At 39.8% G+C, this 26,601-nt stretch overlaps 1 protein-coding gene across 1 annotated transcript in view; it reads left to right on the top strand.

Annotated features, from left to right (window-relative positions):
- BABAM2 (BRISC and BRCA1 A complex member 2) overlaps positions 1–26,601 on the top strand; it is a 324,027-nt gene that overhangs the window by 167,672 nt on the left and 129,754 nt on the right. Inside the window, exon 7 of the mRNA XM_034764779.1 lies at positions 26,116–26,225. Coding sequence (XP_034620670.1) covers positions 26,116–26,225 — 110 coding nt within the window. The remainder of the gene's footprint in view (positions 1–26,115; positions 26,226–26,601) is intronic.

The raw sequence follows: 26,601 nt of genomic DNA, 5'->3' as shown, positions 1-26,601 counted from the left end.
AGAAGCTGCATCTATTGAATCATTTAAAAGTAGTCTAGACAAAGCATTCAAGAATACACTGTAGCAAACAACAATGCATTGGCAAGGGAAGGTACCCAGGAGTTTTATTTCCAACTTCTGTAGCTTTATGGAGCTCCTATTAACTTATGAATTAAGGCTACAGATATTTTGCTGAAGATTTTTATAGTTTATTTCCCTGTGTTATGTTTTTATATAGGTAAAAAAGCACCGTGTTAGAGTTATGCAAACGTTCTCAATGAAACTAGAACCACAGTGACTCTTATCTGATTTGGGGGTTTCATTTAAAATTTCATTAAGTATTGAGCAATCCCATGCGGATTGCAGGTTTTGAATCATAATCACATAAAATTAAGCATTTATTCATATTACAGATGTGAAAACAGTGACAATTTAGTCAATTTGCAACTTTAAAGGCAGCCTAGTTAAAGAACACAGATCAGGTACACTATAACCCTGGTCACTTAAACAAGAACTGTTGCCTTGTTAATGAACTGCAAGCAACAAATATGTACTGCAAGAAGCCCTACTACAGAAATTAGAGTATTCAAACCCCATGATCAAATGGGTCTGTCATGTTGTTGTGAAGTCCTTACAGAAGAAATAGAGGCATCAGCCTGTGTAGCTGAAAAGGAAAAGTAATGTACTGGATGTAGTGTGTTTGTTTGAATGAGTGTCACTTCCTTGCAATAAGTGTGCCTTTATGATGACATAAAGATTAGTGTGTTATTTATAGTTCCTAAAAATCTCGTAATTCAAATAATGTATACGGTGTAAGTACACAAACTATTTCCTCCTTTAGCTGTTGAGTTTTATTTATTAAGTCTCCATATTCATTGCTAGTACTTTGTAAGATTGGGCCCTATGGTAGGACATTCTCTGGGTTTCTCATCATGTTGTGTCTGGTCTATTTCAATTTCAATTATAAGCTCCTCAAGAAAAGGATCATTTCTTCCTTAAGTCTCAAACAATGCCAACACACTGTCAGTACTTAACAAATAATACTGATAAATGTATTAATTGTTATTTAATTGGGGGCAGGGTTAGTTTTAACTTGTGGCTAAAACACACAGTACACTTCACAGCTATTGGCTAACCAGTGTATCTCAACCTTGTCAACTTGGTGACTCCTTATTTGAAGTAATAACTTTTCACAATCCCCCCTACATTTACTATAACAATAAGAGCAAAAATGTATTAATGATAACAATAAGACTATATAATGTGTGTGTGTATTTCAAGATGTTGACAGAGAATCCTTTACCTTGAAAGGTAAGAATTCACATGCAGTGGGGGAGTGAAGTTTTCTTTGCTTTAGATTTTAATAAATTTTTCAGTGCCTTGTAACCCCCCTGATTAAGGGCCCACTCACTGAGAAAATATACGATACATCTGTCAGTCGTATGAATTATTTCTATTCCATTATCACTGATATGTCTGTTTTCTGATACCTAGCTATTACTGTGTTTTGTAATGTACATAAAACAGCAGAAAAGTCAGGCTGGACTTGAGGCTTTCGTACATTATTTTTTGGCTTCAGACATTGTATATGTGTATTTTATCTCCAGTTAAAAGCCCTTAAAATCAAAAAGTGGAAAACCTTTGTACATGAGACCCCAAGGCACGGGAAGTGATTTTAAAATGGGCATGCAGGAGAGACAAGTTGCTAGTGACAAAGTGAGCAGAAAAGATGGGTTAAGAGTCAAGTTGGATAAAATCAGTTATGGCAGCTTTTTAAAAAGTCTGGAAAGTGCATGAGGATAAAGGATGAGAAAAAGAAGAAACTGAGAAGTCTGTTCACAGCTATTATGGTACTGATAGACATGGAGCTGTTCTTCAGCTAAATTCCAGTCAGGTTAGGCTTTATTCTATTAGACTGACAACATGTCAATGGTCACACTAATTAACAGCAATGAGTTAAGCTTTTTAAAATTTATTATTTTAATTTTTAACAGGTCCCTTGGTTTGATCTTTCTTTCTTTCTTTCTTTGCCCCCTGAGTTTTTTTGGAAGCTATTACAGCTTTCTACTATAGATTACTAATAAGGTGCTTTTCAAATCTCCATTTGAATTAACTAAGTTGTTCAAAGAACTACTTTCTTTCTTTTTTGTGTGTGTGTATGGATCCCACTGTAGGTTTGAGCAGCTGCAAGAAGGGATTTACTTCCCAAACCAGAAAGTGCAGAATGGTGGTAGAATGTGCCTTTGGACGTTTAAAAGATCGCTGGCGCTGTTTGCTGACTAGATTAGACCTCAGCGCAACCAACATTCCCATTTTCATTGCAACTTGCTGTGTGCTCCATAATATCTGTGAGAGTAAAGGGGAGACGTTTATGGCAGGGTGGGAGGTTGAGGCAAATCGCCTGGCGGCCGATTTTGAGCAGCCAGACACCAGGGCGATTAGAAGAGCACAGCTAGGTGCGCTGCACATCAGAGAGGCTTTGAAAACCAGTTTCATGACTGGCCAGGCTATGGTATGACAGTTGTGTGTGTTTCTCCTTGATGCAAACCTGCCCCCTTTGTTGATTTTTAATTCCCTGTAAGTCAACCACCCTCCCCCCTTCGATCACATCTGGCAAAGGAAATAAAGTAACTATTGTTTTGAAACCATGCATTCTTTTTCTTAATTTAAAAAAAAAAGTGAGATAACTGACACAGGGTGGGGTGGAGGAGGAGGGAAGGACAAGGTCACATTGCTTATTGTAGCCACACTACAAATCAAAACTGTTTGAATGACAGCCTTCTATTACTTGGGCCATCCTCTGGAGTGGAGTGCCTGGGTGCCCGGAGCTTCCTCCCTGCGTTCTTGGGCGTCTGGGTGAGGAGGATATTGAACTTGGGGAGGAGGGCAGGCATTTATACAGTGGATGCAGGGGGGATCTGTGCTCTTATTGGCTTTCCTGCAGCTCCACCAGATGCCTCATCGTGTCCATTTGCTCCCCCCATTAGCCTCAGCATTGCATCCTGCCTCTTCTCATCATGCTCACTTAATGCTTTCCTGGCCTCTGCTACTGAATGTCTCCATGCATTCAGCTGTGCCCTATCAGTGTGGGAGGACTGCATGAGCTTGAAAACATGTCATCGCAAGTGCGTTTTTTCCCCGCCTTCTAATCTGCGATAACCTCAGGGACAGAGATAATAGGGGGAACATAGAAACATTTGCACCTGCGGGGGGATAAAAAGGGAGAGTAAAATTTAAGCTGATACATTTCTGAAAACAAAAGGGAGACTCTTTTACAGTGAAGCAAGCAATTCACAGCAGATAGCACGTGCTTTAGGTACAAGGTTGCATTTTGCCTTTTCTATTGAGCGCCTGCCGGTATGGTGACACATCACACACGGCTGGGCAACAGAATTCAGTTTCCAGGCAGCCATGGTAAGACAAAGGGTACGCAGGGTTGGCTTCTTACGCCTTCATAAGATGGGAATGGTTTCAAACTGCAGCGCCCTCCTTTCCCATAGCAAGCAATGCTGGTTGGGTTTCACATTTAAAAGGAGGGGTTGTGGTTTTCAGGTGTGCAGCACACACCTCCCCCTCTCCTCCACTGCGTGGCTATTCTCCGGGATGATCCCTTTTAGCCAAGTGCAAACAGCCCAGCATGAACGGGGTCCTTTTACTGTTCCCTTACAAAAATTACCCTATTTCAACCAGGTCACCATGAATGATATCACTCTCCTAAGGCTAACACAGAAAGATATAGACTGAATGTTGCTTGAATGCGACCAAAACCCAGGACCATTCACTGCCATGCTTTATGCTGCAACAATTCCAGACTACTTGCTTCTGGCTTGGTGTGGTAAAGTGTCCTACCGTGGAGGACGAAATAAGGCAGCCCTCCCCATAAACCTTCTGCAAAGGCTTTCAGAGTACCTCCAGGAGAGCTTCATGGAGATGTCCCTGGAGGATTCCCGCTCCATCCCCAGACACGTTAACAGACTTTTCCAGCAAATGCATCCCAATTCTTCAGGGCAAATCAAACATTAAACATTATTGCTTTTAAACCCTGTACTGTAGTTACAAATGTGCACTCACCAGAAATGCCTTCTCTGGCTTCAGGGTTGGGGATCCCACGTTGGGAGGGTATTGGCTCCAGGGTGATGAAAAGGTCCTGGCTGCCGGGGAGAACGGATTCACTGCTTGCCTGCTGCGCATTTCTCCTCCTCCTCCTCCTCCACAAAATCCTTCTCTCTGTTGTGTGAGACTCCCCCTTTGCAGGTGTCCACAGACAGTGGTGGGGTAGTGGTAGGGTCCCTCCCCTAGAATGCCATGCAGCTGATCATAGAAGCGGCATGTATGGGGCTCTGACCCAGAGTGACCATTTCCCTCCTTTGTCTTTTGGTAGGCTTGCCTGAGCTCCTTAACTTTCACATGGCACTGCTGTGTGTCCCTGTTGTAGCCTCTCTCCACCATGCCTTGTGCGATTTTTGGCGTATATATTAGCATTTCTTCTTTTTGATCAGAGTTCGGCCTGCACAGATTCTTCTCCCCATGCAGCAATCAGATCCAGTGTCTCCCTTTTGGTCCATGCTGGAGCTCGTTTGCGATTCTGGGGGGACTGCATGGTTACGTGTGCTGCTGAGCTCACCACACTGACCAAACAGGAAATGAAATTCAAAATTTCCCAGGGCTTTTCCTGTGTACCTGGCTAGTGCATCAGAGTTCAAAGTGCTGTCCAGAGCGGTCACATTGGAGCAACAGACACAACTATTCAAAATATTCCTGTCTCGCATGCATGAAATGCATGTGCACCTACAATGGGATCCTCGCTGACTATACCACCTTGAAGAATTTCAGTTACTGAAGAGCAAGTAACTGTTCTTATTTTTGTGTAAGAAGGGAAAAAAACAGACTGTTTCAACAGCTTCATTTGGTGCAGCCTAGTCCATAGCAGTTTCATAGCTTGTGTTATTTCAGGGTTTGTAAATTGCAACCATACCGGCTCTCCAGGAGTTTCCCACTCTTCCAGAGCTGAGTACAAATATTGGCAAGGAATTAAAAAAAATATTGCCCCTCTTGAGTCAACAATCAGCATTGAAGAATGATGTATTCCCACCAATATCTGAAGAGACACATTCCGTCTGGGGTTTCTGGTTATGACATGATTTCGTGGCATCACTGTGTCACCAGATGGGATCATAATCTGTTACAGTATAATTTAGTTTTTTGCTAACATATGTTTGTTTAAAAAAACAAATTCCAGGCCTCTTCCTGCTCCATTGCCCTCTATCTTGCATTGCTTAAAAAATGAAAATTCAAGATGATGGCCACTGCAAAGGCATTTTACTAAATTCCTTCTATAGTAGGATATGTCTCCAATAGCCAGTGTAAGGTGGTAAATTCAGAATGTTACCCTAAAATTCACTTTACTGGATGGCTTACACTGACCATCACTTCTGCTTCATATGAAGACACAATATGCACTATGCTGGTGGTGTGACGTCCTCCACAGACCTTTAGTAGAGTAAAGAGCCAATGCTTGGGACAGGTTGAAGGTGTCAGATTAGTACCCTTTGTTTACCACACTGTATCGTTTACAACAAAATTTAATTGTGTTATGTACCCAAAGGTATAACATAAGTTAAACACCAGGTGTTAATGTGAAAAATAAAACCTGTGGAATTTCTATTGGACATTTTAAAATGTCCTTTCTTTACTGTCTTGAGAAATAAAAAAATAATATTTCTTACAGTTTAGTCCTGTTCCATTTGTCATACACTGATTTATTTCTCTTCCACAAACCACCTAGTCAGAGTTTTGTTTGTTTCCTTGTTTGTCAAAATCATCACTGAATAATGCTGTAAATCATAGTTATGGGATTTGTTAGCTTGAAATCACTCCTGATAGATCAGTTTTCCTTCTCCCGTAATCGAGGGGGAAATACCACAGGATATGCTTTTGTTCTTTTTTCTTTTTTTATTTCCTGGCAACAGAGTGATGAATTAAGAAAGTGATGAATTAGAAAGCTAAATCAGGTAGATAATCCAGGAAACGTTCACCACTATAGTAGGGCTTTCTTAATGTAGGAGAACTGTGGACCTAAACTATTGAAGTGTCGACTGCAAAGGGAGAAAATAAGTTTTTCCTTTTTTAAGGCTTCTTTATTATATACAAACAATTCCTAAAAGCCAGGTCTAAATGAGAAATTCTGCTAGGGTTTTACGTTAGAAATGTAGGTCTTGTCTGCCCTGGAACTCTGTGAACAACTGGAGAGCTAACAGATGTATTTCACAAAAGACCGAAGATGAACACTTGAGAGGGGAAGGAATTTTTAGACTTTTTAAAACTTGTTTTTTGTTGTTATTTGTGTTAATGTTTGGGTGAAAAGGTATCTTTGTTAAAGATTCAATATCTCCCTTTCAATTAAGGGGTGAAAAAGCAAAGGTCTCAGTGTACATCCAACAAGTATTTAACTAAAACCAAAAAAGGTCCATACTTGATTTTCTTGATATTCTTTGAGAGAGAAAAAAAGTGTGAGTGGGTGGGGACTGGTTATCTTTCTTTCAATGGGAGGGGACTTTAGCACTTACCTTAATGCGTCATTAATAAGCAAATAAGGGCACAAGCCCATTAAAAAAAATATATCTTGCTGGTTACTTTTTCCAATATCCTTTTCTCTGGTCTCACGGTTTGAGGTTAGAGTCAATGTTAATGTCTTGTGTGTTCAAGCTTATGTGTTAAAATTTATATTAAATCTGGTACAGCAGTTCTGTCAGTAGAAAAGCAGATCTCTGTAGATAATTATATTTTTCCATGCATCTTAATACATATATTGATATATAGTGTTATCAGATAGACTAAATATTACAGTAATCAAGTGATAGCAGTTGTGTGGGACTTGAGCATGGGACACTGTCAGAAATTGACAAACAACCAGACACAGCTTGTTGGTTTAATTGCCATTGAGATATTTGTGCCAAGTTCAGGATTATCCACTCAGTTAATAAGAGTGTTGTGCTCTCATTTGTCTTTTATCACATAGGGTTTTTTTAATGAAACATTTTTGATTTAAATGAACCATGACAGGACTTTTTTTGCATTCTGCAAACAAATCACAGACTCACATAATGGAGTTACCATCACAGGGTGACGCAGCCCCTTTAATGGAGAGGAATCTCAATTTTCCTATGAATGAACAGGTGCATCCTGGCTAGACCTGATTCGGTAGTGGGGTGGCACCTGGGGCAGGAGATACAGAATGTGGCTTGGGAGACAAGGAGGAAAGACAGGCCAGAAGCAGGGAGGTCTGGGTGACAGGAGGTGGAGACCCCAGACCCAGAGGAAGGCCCTGTAGTGCCCCTGTGGTCACCGTCCTGTATAAGAGGCAGAGAACTGGGATAGGACCAGGGCTGAAGGAAGCAAGGGCCTGCAGAGTGATAAAGTGGATGTTTCCTGCCAATCTTAGTGAGTGCTGGGGTGAAGGAAGGCCAGGCGAGCAGCCTTATGGCCATCTTCCCATACAAGGGTTGGGGAGCTCGGATGTGAAGCATGTGAGACAGACAGACGTTGTTTGCATTATTGTGTCATTTGAGCTTTTGAACTCTATTAGAGGATGACGGGTATAAGCCAGGTTCCCCTCAATTTGAAGGAAGATTAGGAACTGAAGAGTTGAAAGTGACAAAAGGCAAAAGAGTGAGAGAGATGTTGAGTTACAATATGGGACTTTAGTTTATGCCTTTGAGATGTGTATAATAGTAAATTAGCCCATGACGAAGGTGTTTTCAGCCCAAGAAAATGCTGATGAAGTGTTTGGAGGGACCCTGAAAGGTGGGGAACTGAAGCCAGCCACCAGCAGAGCACATTCTTGCATGAGCAAGCACCTGAGGATGGCTTGGCATGTTATAGTTGCATTTGAGTTGTCTCAAATTTTTTTTTAAGTGTAGGGACAGTAGGTCAGAGAATTATAGATGAAAATATGTGTTGTAGGTGATTTCGTCCAGGCAGTGTGAGGTTTCTTCCCTGTCTTACCTTTTCTAGTCCTCAGTCAAACTATCATTAAAAATTCACCTTCAGGCAAAGTCCAAGCATGGACAATTTCAACCCAAAGATGTATGTTTCTTAAAGTTATGAGCAAATAACTAAAGCTGTTCAAAAACTGCAAAAACAGTTGGCAAACATTTGTTCAAATTCAAATTGGCTGTCTGGTGCAACCATATTTGTGCCTCTTCTTATTCATTCTTTGGAAATATCTGCATGAAAGGGTTTTTGTTCACATGAAAGTTTGATGAATGGCTGTTGTTTGTACAAACAGGCCTATTTGCATACCCAAGGTATTTGTACATGAAGCAATATATTTCCTAAGTGATTAATCACGTGCCACAAATAGCGAATCAGTAAAATGATCAGTTAGTGAATGACCAATAGGCTAACGATTGTTTATGCAAACTAGTTAGGGCAGATGCAACTCAGGATTGGTTTGTTAACGATTTATAAAAAGGAAAAAGGAAAATTAATTTGATATATTTTCAATGAGTAACTGCAATTCTTGAGAAATGTGGGGGTGCATAGCTTTTGAGAAATTATTCTTCATGCTACCAAATCTCAGAGCTTGTCTACCCAGGGATATTTACTGGCATAATTATATTGGTATAAGTATATCTTGTAATTATACAAGTATAGCGCCCCATGTGGACGTTCATATTTCAGTATAAGAGCGTCCACACAGGGAGTTATACCAGTATAATTATGCCAATAAATGTCCCCATGTAGACAAGTCCTCAGAGTCAGGAAGTTCGTTTTGACATTATAGTTGATTGGAGTACAATTTCAACCTAACATTACTGGGCGGTGTGCACATAATTCCTCCACATCCTGGGCTGATTGTGTACAAGTACAAAGGGTAAATTTACTCTGAGATGGGCAAGTGGCAGAACAGAGCAAGCACGTATCTCAGATACCAAGGAATAGCTCGCAGAATACTGTGAAAAGGGAGTGTCCATCTGCAATAGTATCTATGCCCTCTCTCAATACCCAAATGCTTTAACATGAGGTAATTTGTAGCAATTATGTGCACAACTCAGTGTTTGTCATTGTGAGTGTGGAACTGGAGCAGGCACGTCTTCTGACTCTATCCAGATATGAAAATTACTTAGGATCTGTTAAAAGAGAGCAGGATGGGTTCAGTAAGATAAGTATATAAATATATACACATGCTTGCATGATGTGCTTTGGCTGCTGGAATGGATGGGAGGAAGGATGGGAGGGCAACTTGATACAATTTTAAGCAAACTTCAGGATGCTCTAATTTACTCTAGGAACCAATCTGGTTTCTGGCCAGCCTCAGGATCCTAATACCACAAAGGCATTGCATTTCCACCTTTGTCTCCCCTACCCTAGGACTATGCCTAACCCAAGAGTCCAGAGACTCTGTATCAATATCCTTACCTTTGACCTAAAATAAGTACTGTATTTTCTGGCGTATAAGACTACTTTTTAACCCAGGAAAATCTTCTCAAAAGTCAGGGGTCGTCTTATACGCCGGGTGTCGTCTTATAGGGCGGGTGCTGAAACTTCCAAGCCGGACTGGAGAATCTACGGTCGCCGCATATGGTGGGGGGAGCTCAAAAACGGCCGCGGCCGCATCCCCGCCCGATGACGAGGTGAGGGGGCGCCTCACCGGGAAGGTGTAAGTGGTAGGTACATACAGTACAGCACCAGTATCTGTACCTGTTCATACAGTATAGCACCAGTACATACAGTACAGTATACAAATGTCCAACAGTCAAAACCCCATCATGGCTCCACCAGCAAGAAGAAAGAAATATGAAGCCAGTTTCAAACTTAAAGTTGTAAACTTTGCCATGGAACATAATAACTGCGCTGCTGCAAGACAATATGGAGTAACAGAAAAGATGGTTCGGGACTGGAAAGCAAATGAAAAAGCATTAAAGAGTATGCCAAGGGGTAAGTGTGCATTAAGAAGAGGCACTCCACATTGGCCAGAACTCGAAAAACATGTAGCAGACATGGTGAATGAGCATCGCCAAAACGGTTATGTAGTGACACGAAATAAAATACATTTGTTTGCACTTCAGTGGGCCAAATCTAACCCAGATCACAGCAACAGATTTAAGGCCACTGTATCCTGGTGTACTAGATTCATGGGAAGGCATAATATGATACTGAGGCAAAAGATGAAAATTGCCCCAAAATTACCTGCAGATCTTGATAGCAAAGTAAATAGTTTCCATCGATACGTAATACAACAGCGCACTAAACATGGCTATGCGTTAAGTAGTATTGGAAATATGGATGAAACTCCAATGAATTTTGATATGGTTGGAAATAAAACTGTCCATCAAAAAGGTGAAAAAACAATTTTAATTAAAACAACAGGACATGAGAAGTCCAGTTTTACAGTGGTACTAGGATGCACAGCTGATGGCGCCAAACTGAGACCAATGATTATTTTTAGAAGAAAAACAATGCCGAAATTCAAGTTCCCTGTTGGTTGTTTTGTACATGTGAATGAAAAAGGCTGGATGGATGAAGAAGGGGTAAAGCTATGGCTTGATAATGTATGGAGCAGGCGACCAGGTGGACTTATTCAAAAATGTAGTCTACTGGTGTGGGATATGTTCAGGGCTCATTTAACTCCCAGCACCAAGCAAATGCTTGCAAGACTAAACACAGATGCGGCAGTTATTCCTGCAGGATTGACATCGTTGGTACAGCCACTGGATGTGTGCCTAAACAAGCCATTTAAAGATCGCATTCAAGAACGGTGGAATGAATGGATGGTTAGCGGCGAAAAGTCATTCACAAAAGGAGGAAACATGCGTGCTCCACAGTTGGATGTTTTGTGCAAGTTTGTCATAAAAGCCTGGAATGATATTGATGCAGAAACAGTAATCAAGTCTTTCAAGAAGTGTGGCATATCAAATTCATTAGATGGTATGGAGGACGACTACTTGTGGCAAGATGAAGAGGAAGCCGAAGCTGAGACCCCACCATCTGATACGGAATTCGATCCATACGATGACTGCCTTACAAATGTATCACAAGATGTCATTGATGTACTTATGATATCAGATGACGAACAGGAGGATTTTGAAGGCTTTTAAAGGGAAACTGTCACGCCAGCAAAACCTGTAAAAATACCGTAGCTTGCAGTTATGATGGGCGTTGCTAACTCGCCAGGGACTTGCCCGGCACTTGCTCTCTCTCTCTTGTTTGTTATCTTCGTCCTATCATCATCAGTTCCAGTTTGGTTGACAGCTTAGAAAACAAACAGCATGGCAGCTCCCATGGGTTTATTGTCTTATCCTTCCTTTCAGCTTTAGAGTGAATTAGGAAAAGTTTAATCCACTTGCACTGTTTTATGTTTACATGTTTGATGTCAAACAGCCTTATGTTTATAAGTGACAGTTTTCCTGCTAAGTACCTTCATGTCATAAGCATTTGAATTAAAATTACCATATTGAAATCAAATCTGATGTTTTTTTAATTTTTTTTTGGTGTGCGTTGGAAGAGGGGTAGTCTTATACGGCGAGTATATCCCAAACTCTATATTTAACTGGAAAAGTTGGGGGTCGTCTTATACGCCCAGTCGTCTTATACGCCGGAAAATACGGTACTATTTTGTCATCAGTAATCTCAAAATGTAAATATAACACATTATTTTCTTAGATTATAAATTCTTTGGGGCAGAGATAGTTTCTGCTTTTTTGTGTTTGTACAGAGTCTAGAACAATGGGGCTTCAAACTTGTTTATGTCTTTGGGCACTGCCATAATAGAAGGACAAAAGAATAATAATAATAGAGTCCTTCTTTAAAACAGTTATAAAATATGTAGGTACATATTAATCTGCTTCAAATACAGCATACCATACATAATCAACTTTATAATGGAGTTTTCCTATTAAAGTATATTTTACATTATTTAAAAAAAAAGAGCTTTTACGAGTACTTTAACAAAAGCGACTACTTCAGTTGGTAAATATATTACCGGATAATATTTCCATCTTAACAATATCCTTTAAAATATTTTAGATACTGAAATCAAGATAACAATAACTAATCAGGCTGGAGGAGAGATCCTTGAACACAAATATATTTGTTTGCTTGTTTTTATCTGACATTTTTATTATTCATTATTTCCATCTGTAAAAACTTGGTACTTCCTGGTTCACTGAAGGTATCCAAGACTATAACTTCATACTAGAGTTCTTGGTGTGACCCATGTAATCTATGATATTTACGATTCCACAGAATAATCTTCACTGTACCAGGAAGTAATAAAAGAAGTTTGCAGAGAGGAATAAGAATGGTTGAAAAGTTAGTCTGATTTAAAAATATTTTCCTGTGCTGAACCTCCTTCACAGCAGAGATGTAGGAATAAGCGCAGAAACCTGGGCTTCACCCCATTTTAGTTTTTGCTTTGTACGTTTTCTCTAATGTTTAATAATCGTATAGCTGAACCATTTCAAGAGGGGTACTAGGCAACACTCTTATCAGGGAAATATACATGGAATCCTCTTTGTTACTATTTTATCAATCAATTTATGTTTGTTTTATTAAAAGATGACCCAAAAAGCTGTAAAAAAGGTGACAGAAAAATTTGTTTTTATGCAACAAGGAAACATACATGAACATATGTACATGAGAACCAATTAAATGTGTGCTGTGTCTCAACAAGTGTTTCATTAATATATTTAGGACGGGGCATGAATTGGGCCAATACAAGTGGGCAGAATTCCACTCCCTCCCTCTCCCATTTGATCTCTGATTGAGGACACTGGCAGCATCAGTCTGAATATCCAGTTTTACAGATCTTCAATCCTGAGTCCCATTGCATCTGCAAACATGTATGCTTTTCAGGTACTCAAGATACTTACCCTTATATTTAAACCAAGAAGCAATTAACTCAAAGAATCATATTTCGCTACTATGGAGTAATATTTTAAAGGCCATTTGACCTAGATATGTACTTATGAAGCAGCATTAAAGTTTTCAGTCTTGTGCTCTCAACACCAGATTCTGATGTTGTTGTTCACACTGAGTAGTTCCTTACGCAACTGGTAGCACTGTTGATTTCAATGTGAGTGAAGGTGGCAGAATCTGGCCATCATCAGTTAATAAAGTGACACATTCAGGCTCCCAAAAAGGTTTGTTTTTCATGTTCATTAAATGTAAATCCTTTACATCTCTACATATTTCATTACTTTCCCAGTCTTATACCAAGATTGTGATGATTAGCTGTACGTTGAGCTGGAGGAGTATGGAGTGCTGATTGTTGATCCACAGAAATGTGGAGATGGAGGGGGCAGCACCAGCTGAGGGAGTTTGCCTGACTTCCACCAACATGGTTCACAATTTATCGGGTTACATGATGCATCTTACCGAAAGGCGACAGTTCCTGTGCTGCCCATTATGAATATCGTTAGTGTTATTTTGTAGCTCAGTGTTTGGATTACAATGCAATAATTGGCATAAAAGTTAACGGAAATAAAATAAGAGTTATTTTATACAGTTATGTATCAGCACATACAAATACTTACCTTTTGTCCTTCAGTATCAAGAAATAAATGTAACTTGTTTGTCATCTTGACTATCCCAAACCAATAGGTCTTGTGATTTAACCTATCATCAAACTGTCGTGCTTCAAAAAAATTTCTTAAATCTTGATAATTTTTTTTTTGAAAAATGTATTAGGTAGGCACACAAAGCAATGTGGCTTGGTCAGAGTGAATGGAATGATTCATGGCTATAAGTGCAGACATGTTGGAGGAAGAATATTTTCAGAAAAATTATTAAACTTTGGAGTCTCCAGGTCTTTCATGTGTCCCATTATTTGCCACTGATGGCTGAGAGACCTGTGTTTGTCTTGTTTGAAGCCTTATGAGAGATGTGATGCTGTTGGCATCTGTTCCCAAACCATAGAACTGCATGTTTTCACAACTAGGAAAGCAAAAGACATTCTTCATATAGAGATACTGAATAATGCTCTGCTGTTTTAGATATGATGATAAAACACCTGAAAAAGAGGTAGAAATAGAACAACTTTGTAATGTTTTCAAAAAGTTTTCCACTTATAATCAGCTTGCAGACACTGATTAGTTAAGCCTCTTAATACCTCTTTGAGAAAGATAGGTATCCCTATTTTACAGGGGGGCAAACTGAGGCACAGAGAAATTAAAATACTTTATTGGGAGTCACACAGAAAATCAATGGGAAAACCAGGAACAGAACCCAGCGGTTTTTACTTCTATTGTTGTCCTCTGACTAATCGGTCACATTTCCTCCCTATTGTGAATTCTTGATGATTGTAAGTAGTAATCCATTCTACAAATATTCTCCACTGTGTAATTTTATGTTGAAGTCTTAATGTGGAGCCTGATGATATGAGATGCTCAGTGTTTTCTGCAATATGCTGAGGTGCTTGACTCTCATTGACTCAATTGAATTTGATGATGCTGAGCAACTTGCAGAATCAGGTCCTTAGTATTAAAAACAAACAAAAAAAACCACCTTGGCACAATGTCATTAAAGCATATCCAATAGGTAGAGGGCTTTGTGAAGACATAAAAATTCCAGTTTTAGAGTAGAATATAATGAATCTCCTTTGTAACCGTTGCACTGTTGCATTTACAGATTGTACACATTTTAGTGCAAAACCAGCTAAACTTTTTATCTGTTCTTAAAAGTCATCCATATTTATCCATTAGAGCAGAGGTGGGCAAACTACAGCCCGCGGGCCACATCCGGCCCATGGGACCCTCCTGCCTGGCCCCTGAGCTCCTGGCCTGGGAGGCTAGCCCCCAGCACCTCCCCTGCTGTTTCCTCCACCCCCGCAGCCTTAGCTGGCGCATTCTCTAGGCGGTGGGGCTGCAGAGCTGCGGCCTGCCTTGGTGCTCTGTGCTGTGCGGTGGCGTGGCTGGCTCCAGCCAGGTGGTGCAGCTGCCTGTTGTGATGCTCTGGGCGGCGCAGCTGTAGTGCCACCAGCCACCGGTGCTCCAGGAAGTGCAGTAAGGGGGCAGGGAGCAGGGGGGGTTGGATAGAGGGCAGGGGAGTTCGGGGTGGTGGTCAGGGCGGGGGGTATGGATAGGGATCGGGGTGGTCAGAGTGCAGGGAACAGGGTGGTTGAAATGGGGGTAGGGGTCCTGGGGAGGCAGTCAGGAAGTAGCAGGGGGGTTGGATGGGGTGGGGGGAGCATTCAGGGGCAGAGGTTCCGGGGGCGGTCAGGGGACAGGGAGTAGGGGTGGTTGGATGCGGCAGGGGTCCCGGGGGAAGGGGGGCAGTTAGAAATGAGAGGAGGGGTTGGATGGGGTGGTGGGGGGCAGTCAGGGGCAGGAGATCCGGGGACGGTCAGGGGACAGGGAGTGGGGGAGTGGTGGATGGGGCCGGGGTCCTGGGGGGGACATCAGGGGATAGGGAACGGGAGGGTTGGGTGAGGCAGGAGTCCCGGGGGGGTGGGGGGAGCTGACAGAGGGCAAGAAGCAGGGTGGGTCGGATAGGGGGTGGGAGCTGGGCCACACCTGGCTGTTTGGGGAGGCACAGCCTCCCCTAACCAGCCTTCCATACAATTTCAGAAACCCGATGTGGCCCTCAGGCCAAAAAGTTTGCCCACCCCTGCATTAGAGAGACTATTCTAGCATTTTTCTCATACAGGCTTTGGACTATCAAGTCCATAATCCTGCTCTTGCTTCCCACAGTGTTCAGTTAACTCTTTAAAAAAAATTGCTCCATATTTTGAGGTTGCTTGTGTTCTTTATGACATAGGTGCAAAGTAAATGCCACATAAGTGGACAAAACCATCTTGGAAGTTGTGATGTCTAATGTGTATTCCCATAGACAAGAATATTATCTTATGTATTTATTCTTTACTGTGCTGGTTTTTCTATGCGCTTCAAAACAGAGTTGTTTGTCTAATTCTATGGGTTTCCCTCTTGTACAGGGAATGTAGTGGTGAGTTACCATGTATGCACTAAAAGAAAACTGCTTGGATAGACACCAGACCCATAATGTTGCTCCTGGTAGGCAGGCACCATATATTTATATGTAAAATTCTCAGAAAACTCATACAACTGGTGCCTTGCTTATGCATGAGTAATGTCCTGTGTGTCTTTATAGCTGATTATGGACGCCTAGAGGGATCCTCCTTAGTGCTGCTAATAATTATCTCTTGCTCACCAAATATTCAATTTGTAAGTTTAATAAAGTTAGTTCTGTATTCATTTTAATGAAAAAGACTGGGTATATTCTACAATAGATGAACTATTCAAGTTTTGCAAATATTCTTCAGACACCACAATTTAGATTTGTATAACTTTTGATGAAGATCAGAAACAGCTTCCAGCTAACCGAAGTGTTTGCCGCCTAAAGCAATGTGTAGGCATTTTTTGTAGTTTCAGAACTTTATCCTGATTAGTATTTTGGTAAAGATTTCATAATGTATTAGCTTAATATATGAGATGGTTTTTTTGTAACGTTTCAGGACTATGTGTAGTGCAAGCAAGGTTGACTGCTTTCTTTTAATAAATTATGCTATTTAAAGATGGGCACTCCTTGATCAATCCTGATGGATTTCCTGGAAGACACAAGAAAGCACTTTCTGGAATAATTAAGTCTTCTCCCCAGAGTGAAACAGGGGAGTCTGAGATTGAGCATTTGCGTCTCCTGATTTCTTACTACTTTGTGTTTCGTTATTTTTTTTTACGTAGGGCTTGTCTACATGGACATTTAGTTTATGGCAAGCTGCTGTGTGAATCTAATTCTCACTAGCCTGCTGCAGTCTTATGGTTCATGTTAACCCTGCTGACACACACTAACAGTTGTTATTTCGCTTTAATTTTACTCCCCTTTCACAGAATCATAAAGGTTAAAAAATGGAAAAGAACTCCAGTCTCTGGCCAACACAGGTTTGTTCCCTGCAGTATATTTGCCAGTACTTTGTCAAGTATAGTGTTAACATTTTTAAGTGTCAGGAGAGCTTATTCCACAATATGATAGAAGACCCAGTTAAGAAGTATTTCCTGGTAACAGCCTGTTTACTTTTTCTCAATTTCATGGCATTGTTTTTAGTTACGTTCTCATTCCTTCAGTGACGCATCACTTGCTTACCCTACCAGGGGACCATAATAGTTGTTACTGGGAAGTGTGTTAAAAAAGAAGCAAAAATATTATGTGTATATAAATATATTAAAATTGTGTCTGTTCGAAAATGTCCCTCTCCCCACATCCTCACCATGGTGCGTGTGCTCTTAGACTGAAAGCTGTTCAGAGCAGGGTCCAAGATGTGTCTTAATATATGTTTCTACAACACCTAGCACAGTGGAGCTCCCATCCTGAATAGGACCTCTGGGCACTATTGCAGTACAAACATTAATAATAACAAAAAAGGAGGCAGTTGATTAAGTAGCCTCTTGACATAATTGAAGTGTAAGTGGTATAAAGAAACACAACTGCTTTGAAGAAAACAGGTTGAATATTTTGGAAATCAAATTATAGAAATGTCTCTTCTTGAAAGTATACTACAAACTAAGGTAGCAAGATAAAAAAGCTTCTAGTTACCTTTTCTGAGTTATGCCCGATTTTCCAGAATCTGCATTTTTAAGGGAAAAAAAGCCCTAATCTGCAACTTGGTTATGCTCCAGACCCAAGAGGAAATGGATTATAGCAGTTGTGACTGTGACGAGCAGATGTTTTGGTTGGACTAGCTATCAACCATCTGACTCATCATAAATCCTCAGTTCCCGTAAATTCCCAGTTTTCATTTACAATAGGTAGGACGCAGGAAAACAATGCTTTTAAATTCAAAATATAAAATGTGGTTTTGGTATTAACAGTTAACCACAATCCATATTAATTTACAAAAGGATAAATTTTTGTGAAAGAGATGCAGCTGTTCCAGTAAAATGTAAAACTGAAGGGTATTTGTGAATGGCAGGTTCATTAGCTGTGAATGAAATCTAGCACATGATCATTTAGATATAGTGCTAATTAATATAAATTGAAGTACAATTCAATTATATGGTCCTTTTGGTTCCTGTGTTACTTGGTGTCCCTTATTTAAGCTTCCAAGGAAAGATCATTTTTTTCTTTGAATGGCTCAGAACCACACTTTTCATAACTTTTGTGTTGGTTTTGTATTTTCAGAAAACCTGGAGACTTTTAGTAGTTTTCAGGATTTACCGGTAGATTATCATCCTGATTCTTATTTACAAAAGTTCTGACATGGGTGTACAATATAAATGACAACTGAGAGTTGTGATTTTTCTTCCAGTTTGTCAAAAACTTAAAAATTGCACTTATGTCTGAAATGTTTTACCTGCTGTTGTCATAAGCAGCACTGGAAGTGACTAACTGAAAGAGACTAGAGGAAAATCCATCTTTTTCGTTTAGTTTCTTTACATTGTCCATTTGACAGCACTTTTATAGTCATTTTCACTGACTTTCTGTGCAGTCCATTTTTCTGTTGCGTGAGTTTTTCACAGTGAAACGGGAGAGAGAGCATTTTTTAAAGTAGAAATGTATAATTGTAAAAAAGCCACTTAAACTGTTGGAGGGACATCCTGGAACTAGTTTTAATTCTGTATATTTTTTTTAAGTGGGCTAGATTTCAAGTTGCTTAAAATGTCCCTTTAAGATATTGTGTATTACTGAGAACTTGATATTTTTACTTACTACCATGTGCTTTATCCAAGAATCTCAAAATGTTTTGCAAACATTGTCATTATGTCACACAATACTTTTGTGATGAGAGAAGGATTATTATCTCCATTTTACAGATGGGGAACTGAATATAAATAATACCCACCTTTTATAAAGTTTCTCATGAAAGAAGCTATATAAATGCTAAGTATTATTATGTTTAGCCTAACTAGTGTAACTACAGATGCTATTATTCATTATAAAAATTCCATTCTTAATTCATACAAGTGTCTAATTCTGTTTTGAAATGTATGAGCTACTTGCTTTAACAACATCCCATGGCAGCAAGTTCCATGGTTAATTACACTGGTCTACAATTTTTGAGAAGTCGTCTGAATCAGAGATAAAATGTGCTATTTATTATGTATTTTGATGTGCTGAATTCAAATATGACAATTAAAACAACTGATTGGCTACTGTTTCTAAGATATTTAAGTTTTTACATTTTATGTCTATGTATATTGTGTAAATAGTAGAGTTTTAATCCTAAATTGTAAACCTAGGTCTTTTCATGTGTTTATGGTTGCTTTACATGATAATATTTCACCTGTCCTGTTTATGTAACACTTTAAAAATCAGCAAAAGGGTTATATAAATCAAATTTATTATGAAACAAAAGGCAAAAAACTATTCTGTACATAGTTTAGTCCTATTCAGTGTCTACTCGGCGCTTCTTGGCTTGTCTCTTGTATTCATTAAATGGAGTATCTCTTGTCACTGTCCAGCAATAGTCTGCAAGCATTGATGGGCTCCATTTGCCCTGATAGCCTTTCTCCATTGTTGCAATGTCCTGGTGAAATCGCTCACCGTGCTCGTCGCTCACTGCTCCGCAGTTCAGTGGAAAAAAAATCTAGACGAGAGTGCAAAAAATGTATCTTTAGTGACATGTTGCAACCAAGGCTTTTGTATGCCTTGAGGAGGTTTTCCACCAACAACCTGTAGTTGTCTGCATTGTTGTTTCCGAGAAAATTTATTGCCACTAACTGGAAGGCTTTCCATGCCGTCTTTTCCTTGCCACGCAGTGCATGGTCAAATGCATCATCTCGAAGAAGTTCACGAATCTGAGGACCAATAAAGACACCTTCCTTTACCTTAGCTTCACTTAACCTTGGAAATGTTCCACGGAGGTACTTGAAAGCTGCTTGTGTTTTGTCAATGGCCTTGACAAAGTTCTTCATCAGACCCAGCTTGATGTGTAAGGGTGGTAACAAAATCTTCCTTGATTCAACAAGTGGTGGATGCTGAGCACTTTTCCTCCCAGACTCCAATGACGGTCGGAGTGGCCAATCTTTCTTGATGTAGTGGGAATCTCTTGCACAACTATCCCATTCGCAGAGAAAACAGCAGTACTTTGTGTATCCAGTCTGCAGACCAAGCAAGAGAGCAACAACCTTCAAATCGCCACAAAACTGCCACTGATTTTGGTCATAGTTTATGCACCTCAAAAGTTGCTTCATGTTGTCATAGGTTTCCTTTATATGGACTGCATGACCAACTGGAATTGATGGCAAAACATTGCCATTATGCAGTAAAACAGCTTTAAGACTTGTCTTCGATGAATCAATGAACAGTCTCCACTCCTCTGGATCGTGAACGATGTTGAGGGCTGCCATCACACCATCGATGTTGCAGGCTACAAGATCACCTTCCATGAAGAAGAATGGGACAAGATCCTTTTGACGGTCATGGAACATGGAAACCCTAACATCACCTGCCAGGAGATTCCACTGCTGTAGTCTGGAGCCCAACAGCTCTGCCTTACTCTTGGGTAGTTCCAAATCCCTGACAAGGTCATTCAGTTCACCTTAGAGACTAACAAATTTATTAGAGCATAAGCTTTTGTGGACTACAGCCCACTTCTTCGGATGCGCTTATGCTCTAATAAATTTGTTAGTCTCTAAGGTGCCACAAGTACTCCTGTTCTTTTTGTGGATACAGACTAACACGGCTGCTACTCTGAAATCAGTTCACCTTGTGTTATGAGGTGTGGTTCAGAGGAGGAGGATGGGAGAAAATGTGGGTCCTGTGACATTGATGGTTCAGGACCAGAAGTTTCATCCTCTTCCTCTTCCTCGTCTGATTCAAGTGAGAATGATTCTGGTGCATCAGGAACCGGCAGTCCTTCTCTGTGGGGTACTGGGCGTATAGCTGATGGAATGTTTGGATAATGCACAGTCCACTTTTTCTTCTTTGACACACCTTTCCCAACTGGAGGCACCATGCAGAAGTAACGATCGCTGGTATGATCTGTTGGCTCTCTCCAAATCATTGGCACTGCAAAAGGCATCGATTTCCTTTTCCTGTTCAACCACTGGCAAAGATTTGTTGCACAAGTGTTGCAGCATATGTGTGGGGCCCACCTCTTGTCCTGATCTCCAATTTTGCAGCCAAAATAAAGGTGATAGGCTTTCTTAACCATAGTGGTTATACTGCGCTTTTGTGATGCAGAAGTCACTTCACCACAAACATAGCAGAAGTTATCTGCACTGTTCACACAAGTACGAGCATCTCTGCTCACTTTGGCTAAACAGAAATGTGTCCCTTTGCAAAATCAAACACTGACAAATAAGAGAGCATGACACTATATGATTTCTAGAGCTGATATAGGGCAATTTGTTCAGCAGAGTGATGTAAACTTCGTTATGATTGCATCATCCATGACTTCTAGGAATAACATGATGCAATTCATATCATGTATGACACAATACCAGCTTCAGATTGCATCATTCATTGTTTTGCCTAAAAAGCAAGTACTGTCCAAACCCAGTCATAGAGTTATTCATAGATCCAGTCAAAGATATATTTTAGTCATTTCTGGTTTAAATTGAGATCCCTTCCCTTTATAACTCACTTATCCTCCACCATTCCCAAGTCAAGGGTCGTATATACTGACCCAATAGCATATCTTGAAAACTAGAGCCAATCAACCATTTCAAGCATCATTTTCGTTCTCAGTGACCCAGAATTAGTAAAGTTTGACTACATTTATTTCAGAAGCATTTTGGCTGTAGAGCAGTGTTATATGTTGTGCAAAAGATTGTTCCGTTTTAAATATTCAGAATTTGTTGCCATTTAAGTTCGAGTACCTTTTTCTTTTTGTATTCTGGAAACGGGAAAAATACTGAAGAAACAAAATTTGCTTATGATATGAAGGAAGATACAGTAATAGGAAAGTATATTTTCTAAATATATCATTCTTTCTGAAACTAAATTGAAAATAATAATAATAAGGGTGCTTTTGCTTTGTTATTTTACTTGGTCTGTTGTATTAGTTCTGTTTTGCCTGTTCTCTGAGACTAAAACCCATGCACAAAATGCAGACAGACGGGGAAATAATGTCTGGTTATAGCTTGGTACAAAACATAAAAACATCCTTGGCCTTTTGACTCTGGTGATCCCTGCGAGGGAGCTGCCTTTGTCCTTTGAAAAGATCATTGTTTCCCAACACAAACACTGAATATCAAGTCATCTAATCATTAACAGGTCTGTAGAGATGCAGCTCTGAGGGGTTAAATCTTGACTGGCACAGACACATCAAAAAGGTCCATTAATTTAAAAGCCAGATTTTTTTCCCATAGTTTATCTGTACAACATGTGTTTTCAATTTAGTTTTATAAACAGCAATTGTAACCGACATACTAAGGTTGAATGCAGTTCCACCAAGCGGATTGTTGCATAAATAAAAGTAACAAAGTACAGTATGAAAGAAATAAACAGTGTGTTGTTATGTACAAAAGGACTTAATTATAATAATGTTTGATAGTCTGACATAAAGTAATGTGCACTTAGGTCCAGCCAATCTATACAAAAATGACCTTTTTGCAACTTTGTATTGTGATAGCTCTGGGGCCATCCTAGGTTGGCCAGGGTGAGCCACAGGTCAGCCAGTTTCATAACAGCTCTGCAACAGTTACTGTATTATGGTACTTTTTAAACCTTTTTTGGAGAGTTAGGCAAATTGTGTCTGTAACTGATTGACCTTTTTTATACCGTATATTTGAAAATGTAGTGGACAAATGTCAGTTTCTTTTTACAAACTTGTACTGAATTTAGCTATATTAATATTCAGTGCAATGCCATGTTGGCAGAAGTAGTTGCACCATTAACTTGTTACTATTGTATATTATTTTTTATAGAGGGAGAAAAATTAGGCATCCCGGTTTACTACCTGTATTGCAAACTTCAACTTGTTGCAACTTAAAATGTCAAAGGCATTGTGTTCATGTAAGATTATATATTTTAAAATTTCATCCACCATGAAAGTCCCTATTAAATGCTGTTATTAGTGGTCATAATAATTCTTGGTAATTTTCCTTTAGTTTCCTGACATATGTTCTTTTATATCTCGGTCTTTTTGGAGTCCTTTTGATCACTGAGATCTTGAAGGAAGGTAGAGCTAGATGGTATATTCTAGAAACTGTACATGTACTGTCACATTGTATTGAGTGCGTGGGTGGAGAGGTGAACTTTTGATCTATTTGAGCATTAACAATACTCATGTGGGATTTTAACTGTTCAATTTTGCCTTGCTGTTGTGCAGCCAATAAAAAGCATGTGTTGAGTGCTAACGTGAGCATGGTGTTTGAAAAGGGTTTCCAGCATAAAAAGAATTTGTGGTCCTGAAAATACCCTGGATATGAAAAGGGTATACGTACTCTATACCTTGCATCATGTGACAAATGCTTGTCAATTAAAACAAGATCCTTTTGATCATTAGACTGTACTGCTTAATCAGTTTTAACACTTCTGTTTGTCTGATTAGTGTGATTTAGCAAGTTAATAGGGACAACACAGTTAATATTGCACTTAGACTTCAGGAGTGAAAGATGTTAATTGTCTCAAATTTTCCCTAGCCATGAAAATATATGCAATACTGGGGGGAGGTTTTATGGACTGTGATCACTATTGTTGTATTGTAGATCAGAACTATGCCACAGAGTGAAGAAAAATCTGAAAAAACATTGTTCGCTCTTTCTTATTGTTTTGTGTAATATGGCCAGCCTGTTCTAAGGCCCTGCCACACTACAGTTTGTAATTGTGTTTGTAACAACTCACTGGTATGGTTTGGGCCTGCGCACACCACATGATTTATATGCTGCTAGAATCCATAACAGCCAGTAGTATTTCACTCCTGCCAGAAGCCTGGGTTGGCACATGATTATCTTCCTATAACCAGTCAACATGCTCTGTGTTTGGTAGGTTGAGCTGGATCACCTGGCTTTGTTTAATAGGTTTAATTGTTTAATTGTTATTAGGTTAATTGCATTGTTTATTAGGTTTAATAGATGTTCCTTCTTCCTCACAACTATGGTGTGATAGAGCATCCCAGAGCATATTGCTGTGTGTATCGTTGATGCTACTTTGTGTTTGTTTGCAGGGCTATTTCCTGTCACTATGGAAGAATAACCCATATTTTTCCTAAATGGATGGAAGCAAATACAGTTTATCAGAGAGCTAGGGTCAGACACAAATATGTTGAAAGACTACTCTATGGACAATGAATTGCCCTATGTTACTTCATATCATTTAAGGTCACTACCACTTACGGGTTACAAAATCACAGCTGGAAGTTATGTGCCTAAATTAGAGAGAGACACCTCAGAGATTAGTTATGAAAGGGCAGCCTTAAATGCACACTCTAACTTACACTGAGGCCAGGGCTGAGGAAGAGACTCAGGGAGCCATAGCCTACACCTTAATGTCACCCTCCCACCCCCTTCTTTCCCCCCCACCCCAAATCCCTGCCACTCTCAGCTCAAACAAAAGCTGAACACAGCAGAGAATCAGATCTATATACTTCAACAAAAGTTTATAAATGTTGTGACGGGTTGGATCACAGAAACCCCCTTGGGAGCTGCCACCCGATGTGCAAAGACTACCCCTGCTTCTGCTTTCCCTGCCAGCTCAGGACTCCAGCACCCTGTCTTGCTGAGCCAGACACTCCCGTCTGGCTCCAGACACAGACCCAGGGTCTGAATCACTTGTCCCAAAGCTGCAAGTTTACCTGAAAACAGCTCGCAGTAGAGTGCTTGTCTTTAGCACTCAGATGCCCAACTCCCAATGGGGTCTAAACCCAGATAAATCCGTTTTACCCTGCATAAAGCTTATGCAGGGCAAACTCATAAATTGTTCGCCCTCTATAACACTGATAGAGAGATATGCACAGTTGTTTGCTCCCCCAGGTATTAATACATACTCTGAGTAAATTACTAAATAAAAAGTGATTTTATTAAATACAGACAGTAGGATTTAAGTGGTTCAGAGTAGTAACAGACAGAACAAAGTAAGTCACCAAGCAAAATAAAATAAAATGCGCAAATCTATGCCTAATCAAACTAAATACAGATAATCTCACCCTCAGAGATGTTTCAGTAAGTTTTTCTCAGACTGGACACCTTCCAGGCCTGGGCACAATTCTTTCCCCTGGTGCAGCTCTTGTTGCAGCTCAGGTGGTAGCTAGGGGATTCTTCATGATGGCTTCTCCCCCTCTCTGTTCTCTTCCCCCCTTTATATATCTTTTGCATAAGGCGGGAACTCTTTGTCTCTCTGGGTTTCCACCCCCCCTCACTGGAAAAGTACCAGGTTAAAGATGGATTCCAGTTCAGGTGACATGATCACATGTCACTGCAAGACTTCATTACTCACTTGCCAGCACACACATATACAGGAAGACTCACAGGTAAATACAGCCATCTGCAGACAATGGGAGTCATCAAGATTCCAAACCATCATTAATGGTCCACACTTTACACAATTACAATAGGCCCTCAGAGTTACATTTTATATTTCTAGTTTTAGATACAAGAGTGGTACATTTATACAAATCAGATGATCATACTCAGTAGATTATAAGCTTTGTAATGATACCTTACAATAGACCTTTTGCATGAAGCATATCCCATTACGTTACATTCACTTATTACCGTATTTTCTCTAAAACTATCCCAGTTACATTATATTGACTTATTATCAAGTTTTTATAAAACCATATAGACTGCACAACGTCACAAATGTAATATCTGGGTGTATAACTCAATGACCCAACGATATTATATGAAGATTCTTTGGTATTTTTATCAGTTGTTTATAACAGTTCCAGGAATCTTAAAAATGAAATCTGTTTTTTACTGAAATGTTTATGCTCCAATACACTGAAAAGATGGTATGTTACTGTAAGGGGTTGCTTGTGAATGCTGGGCTAGTATAATTGATTTTCTTTTGATTCATTGAAGAAAAATGAGCACTGCGGAATTTGTTGTCAAAATATTTTAAAAAATTAAGTGACATTTACAAACAGATTTTTTTTAAATTGTCAAATTGGAGGCCCTTCAACCTTTATGATGTCTCATTTACCTACTCTGGGTATTTGACCCTCTTTGACTCCTTACTAGTAAGTTTCTGATTACTTAAAGTAAAATTTGATGTTACCTGCTTTTTCTTTGTATTCAGGATGTGAATGAAGATCCAGGAGAGGATGTTGCTCTTCTTTCAGTCAGTTTTGAGGATACAGAAGCTGCTCAGGTTTTCCCCAAGCTATATCTGTCCCCACGTATTGAACAGTAAGTAGAATAATTGTTGAGTATTCCAGTTCTTCTCAGAACTTTTAATTTGTACTCTGATTGTTTATGTAGGAAGTCTTTGGTAGGCCATAAAACCACTTTGACTTTTAATTGACAAAAGCCATGATAGTGATTACTATATTTGGCTTTGACTGGAAGGGAACAATTCAGTTAGTCTTGCCAGTTCCATTTTTATGTGCCTACCACTTATAGAGCTGAGCCACCATTGGCTAGACTGTTGTGGGATCCACTGATCCCTGAAAATCAACCTACATTTTCCTGGAATGACTCGTACAGGTTCAGCTTAGCAGCAGATTTACCCCAGGGATGGGAGAGCTTTGTTTTTTTAAGATTGTGTTTATATATCTATGTATGT

Source organism: Trachemys scripta, chromosome 3, assembly GCF_013100865.1.
Source record: "Trachemys scripta elegans isolate TJP31775 chromosome 3, CAS_Tse_1.0, whole genome shotgun sequence".
NCBI lineage: Eukaryota > Metazoa > Chordata > Testudines > Emydidae > Trachemys > Trachemys scripta.
The sequence above is the reverse complement of the archived record's forward strand: the minus strand, read 5'-3'. Positions and strand labels throughout refer to the sequence as shown.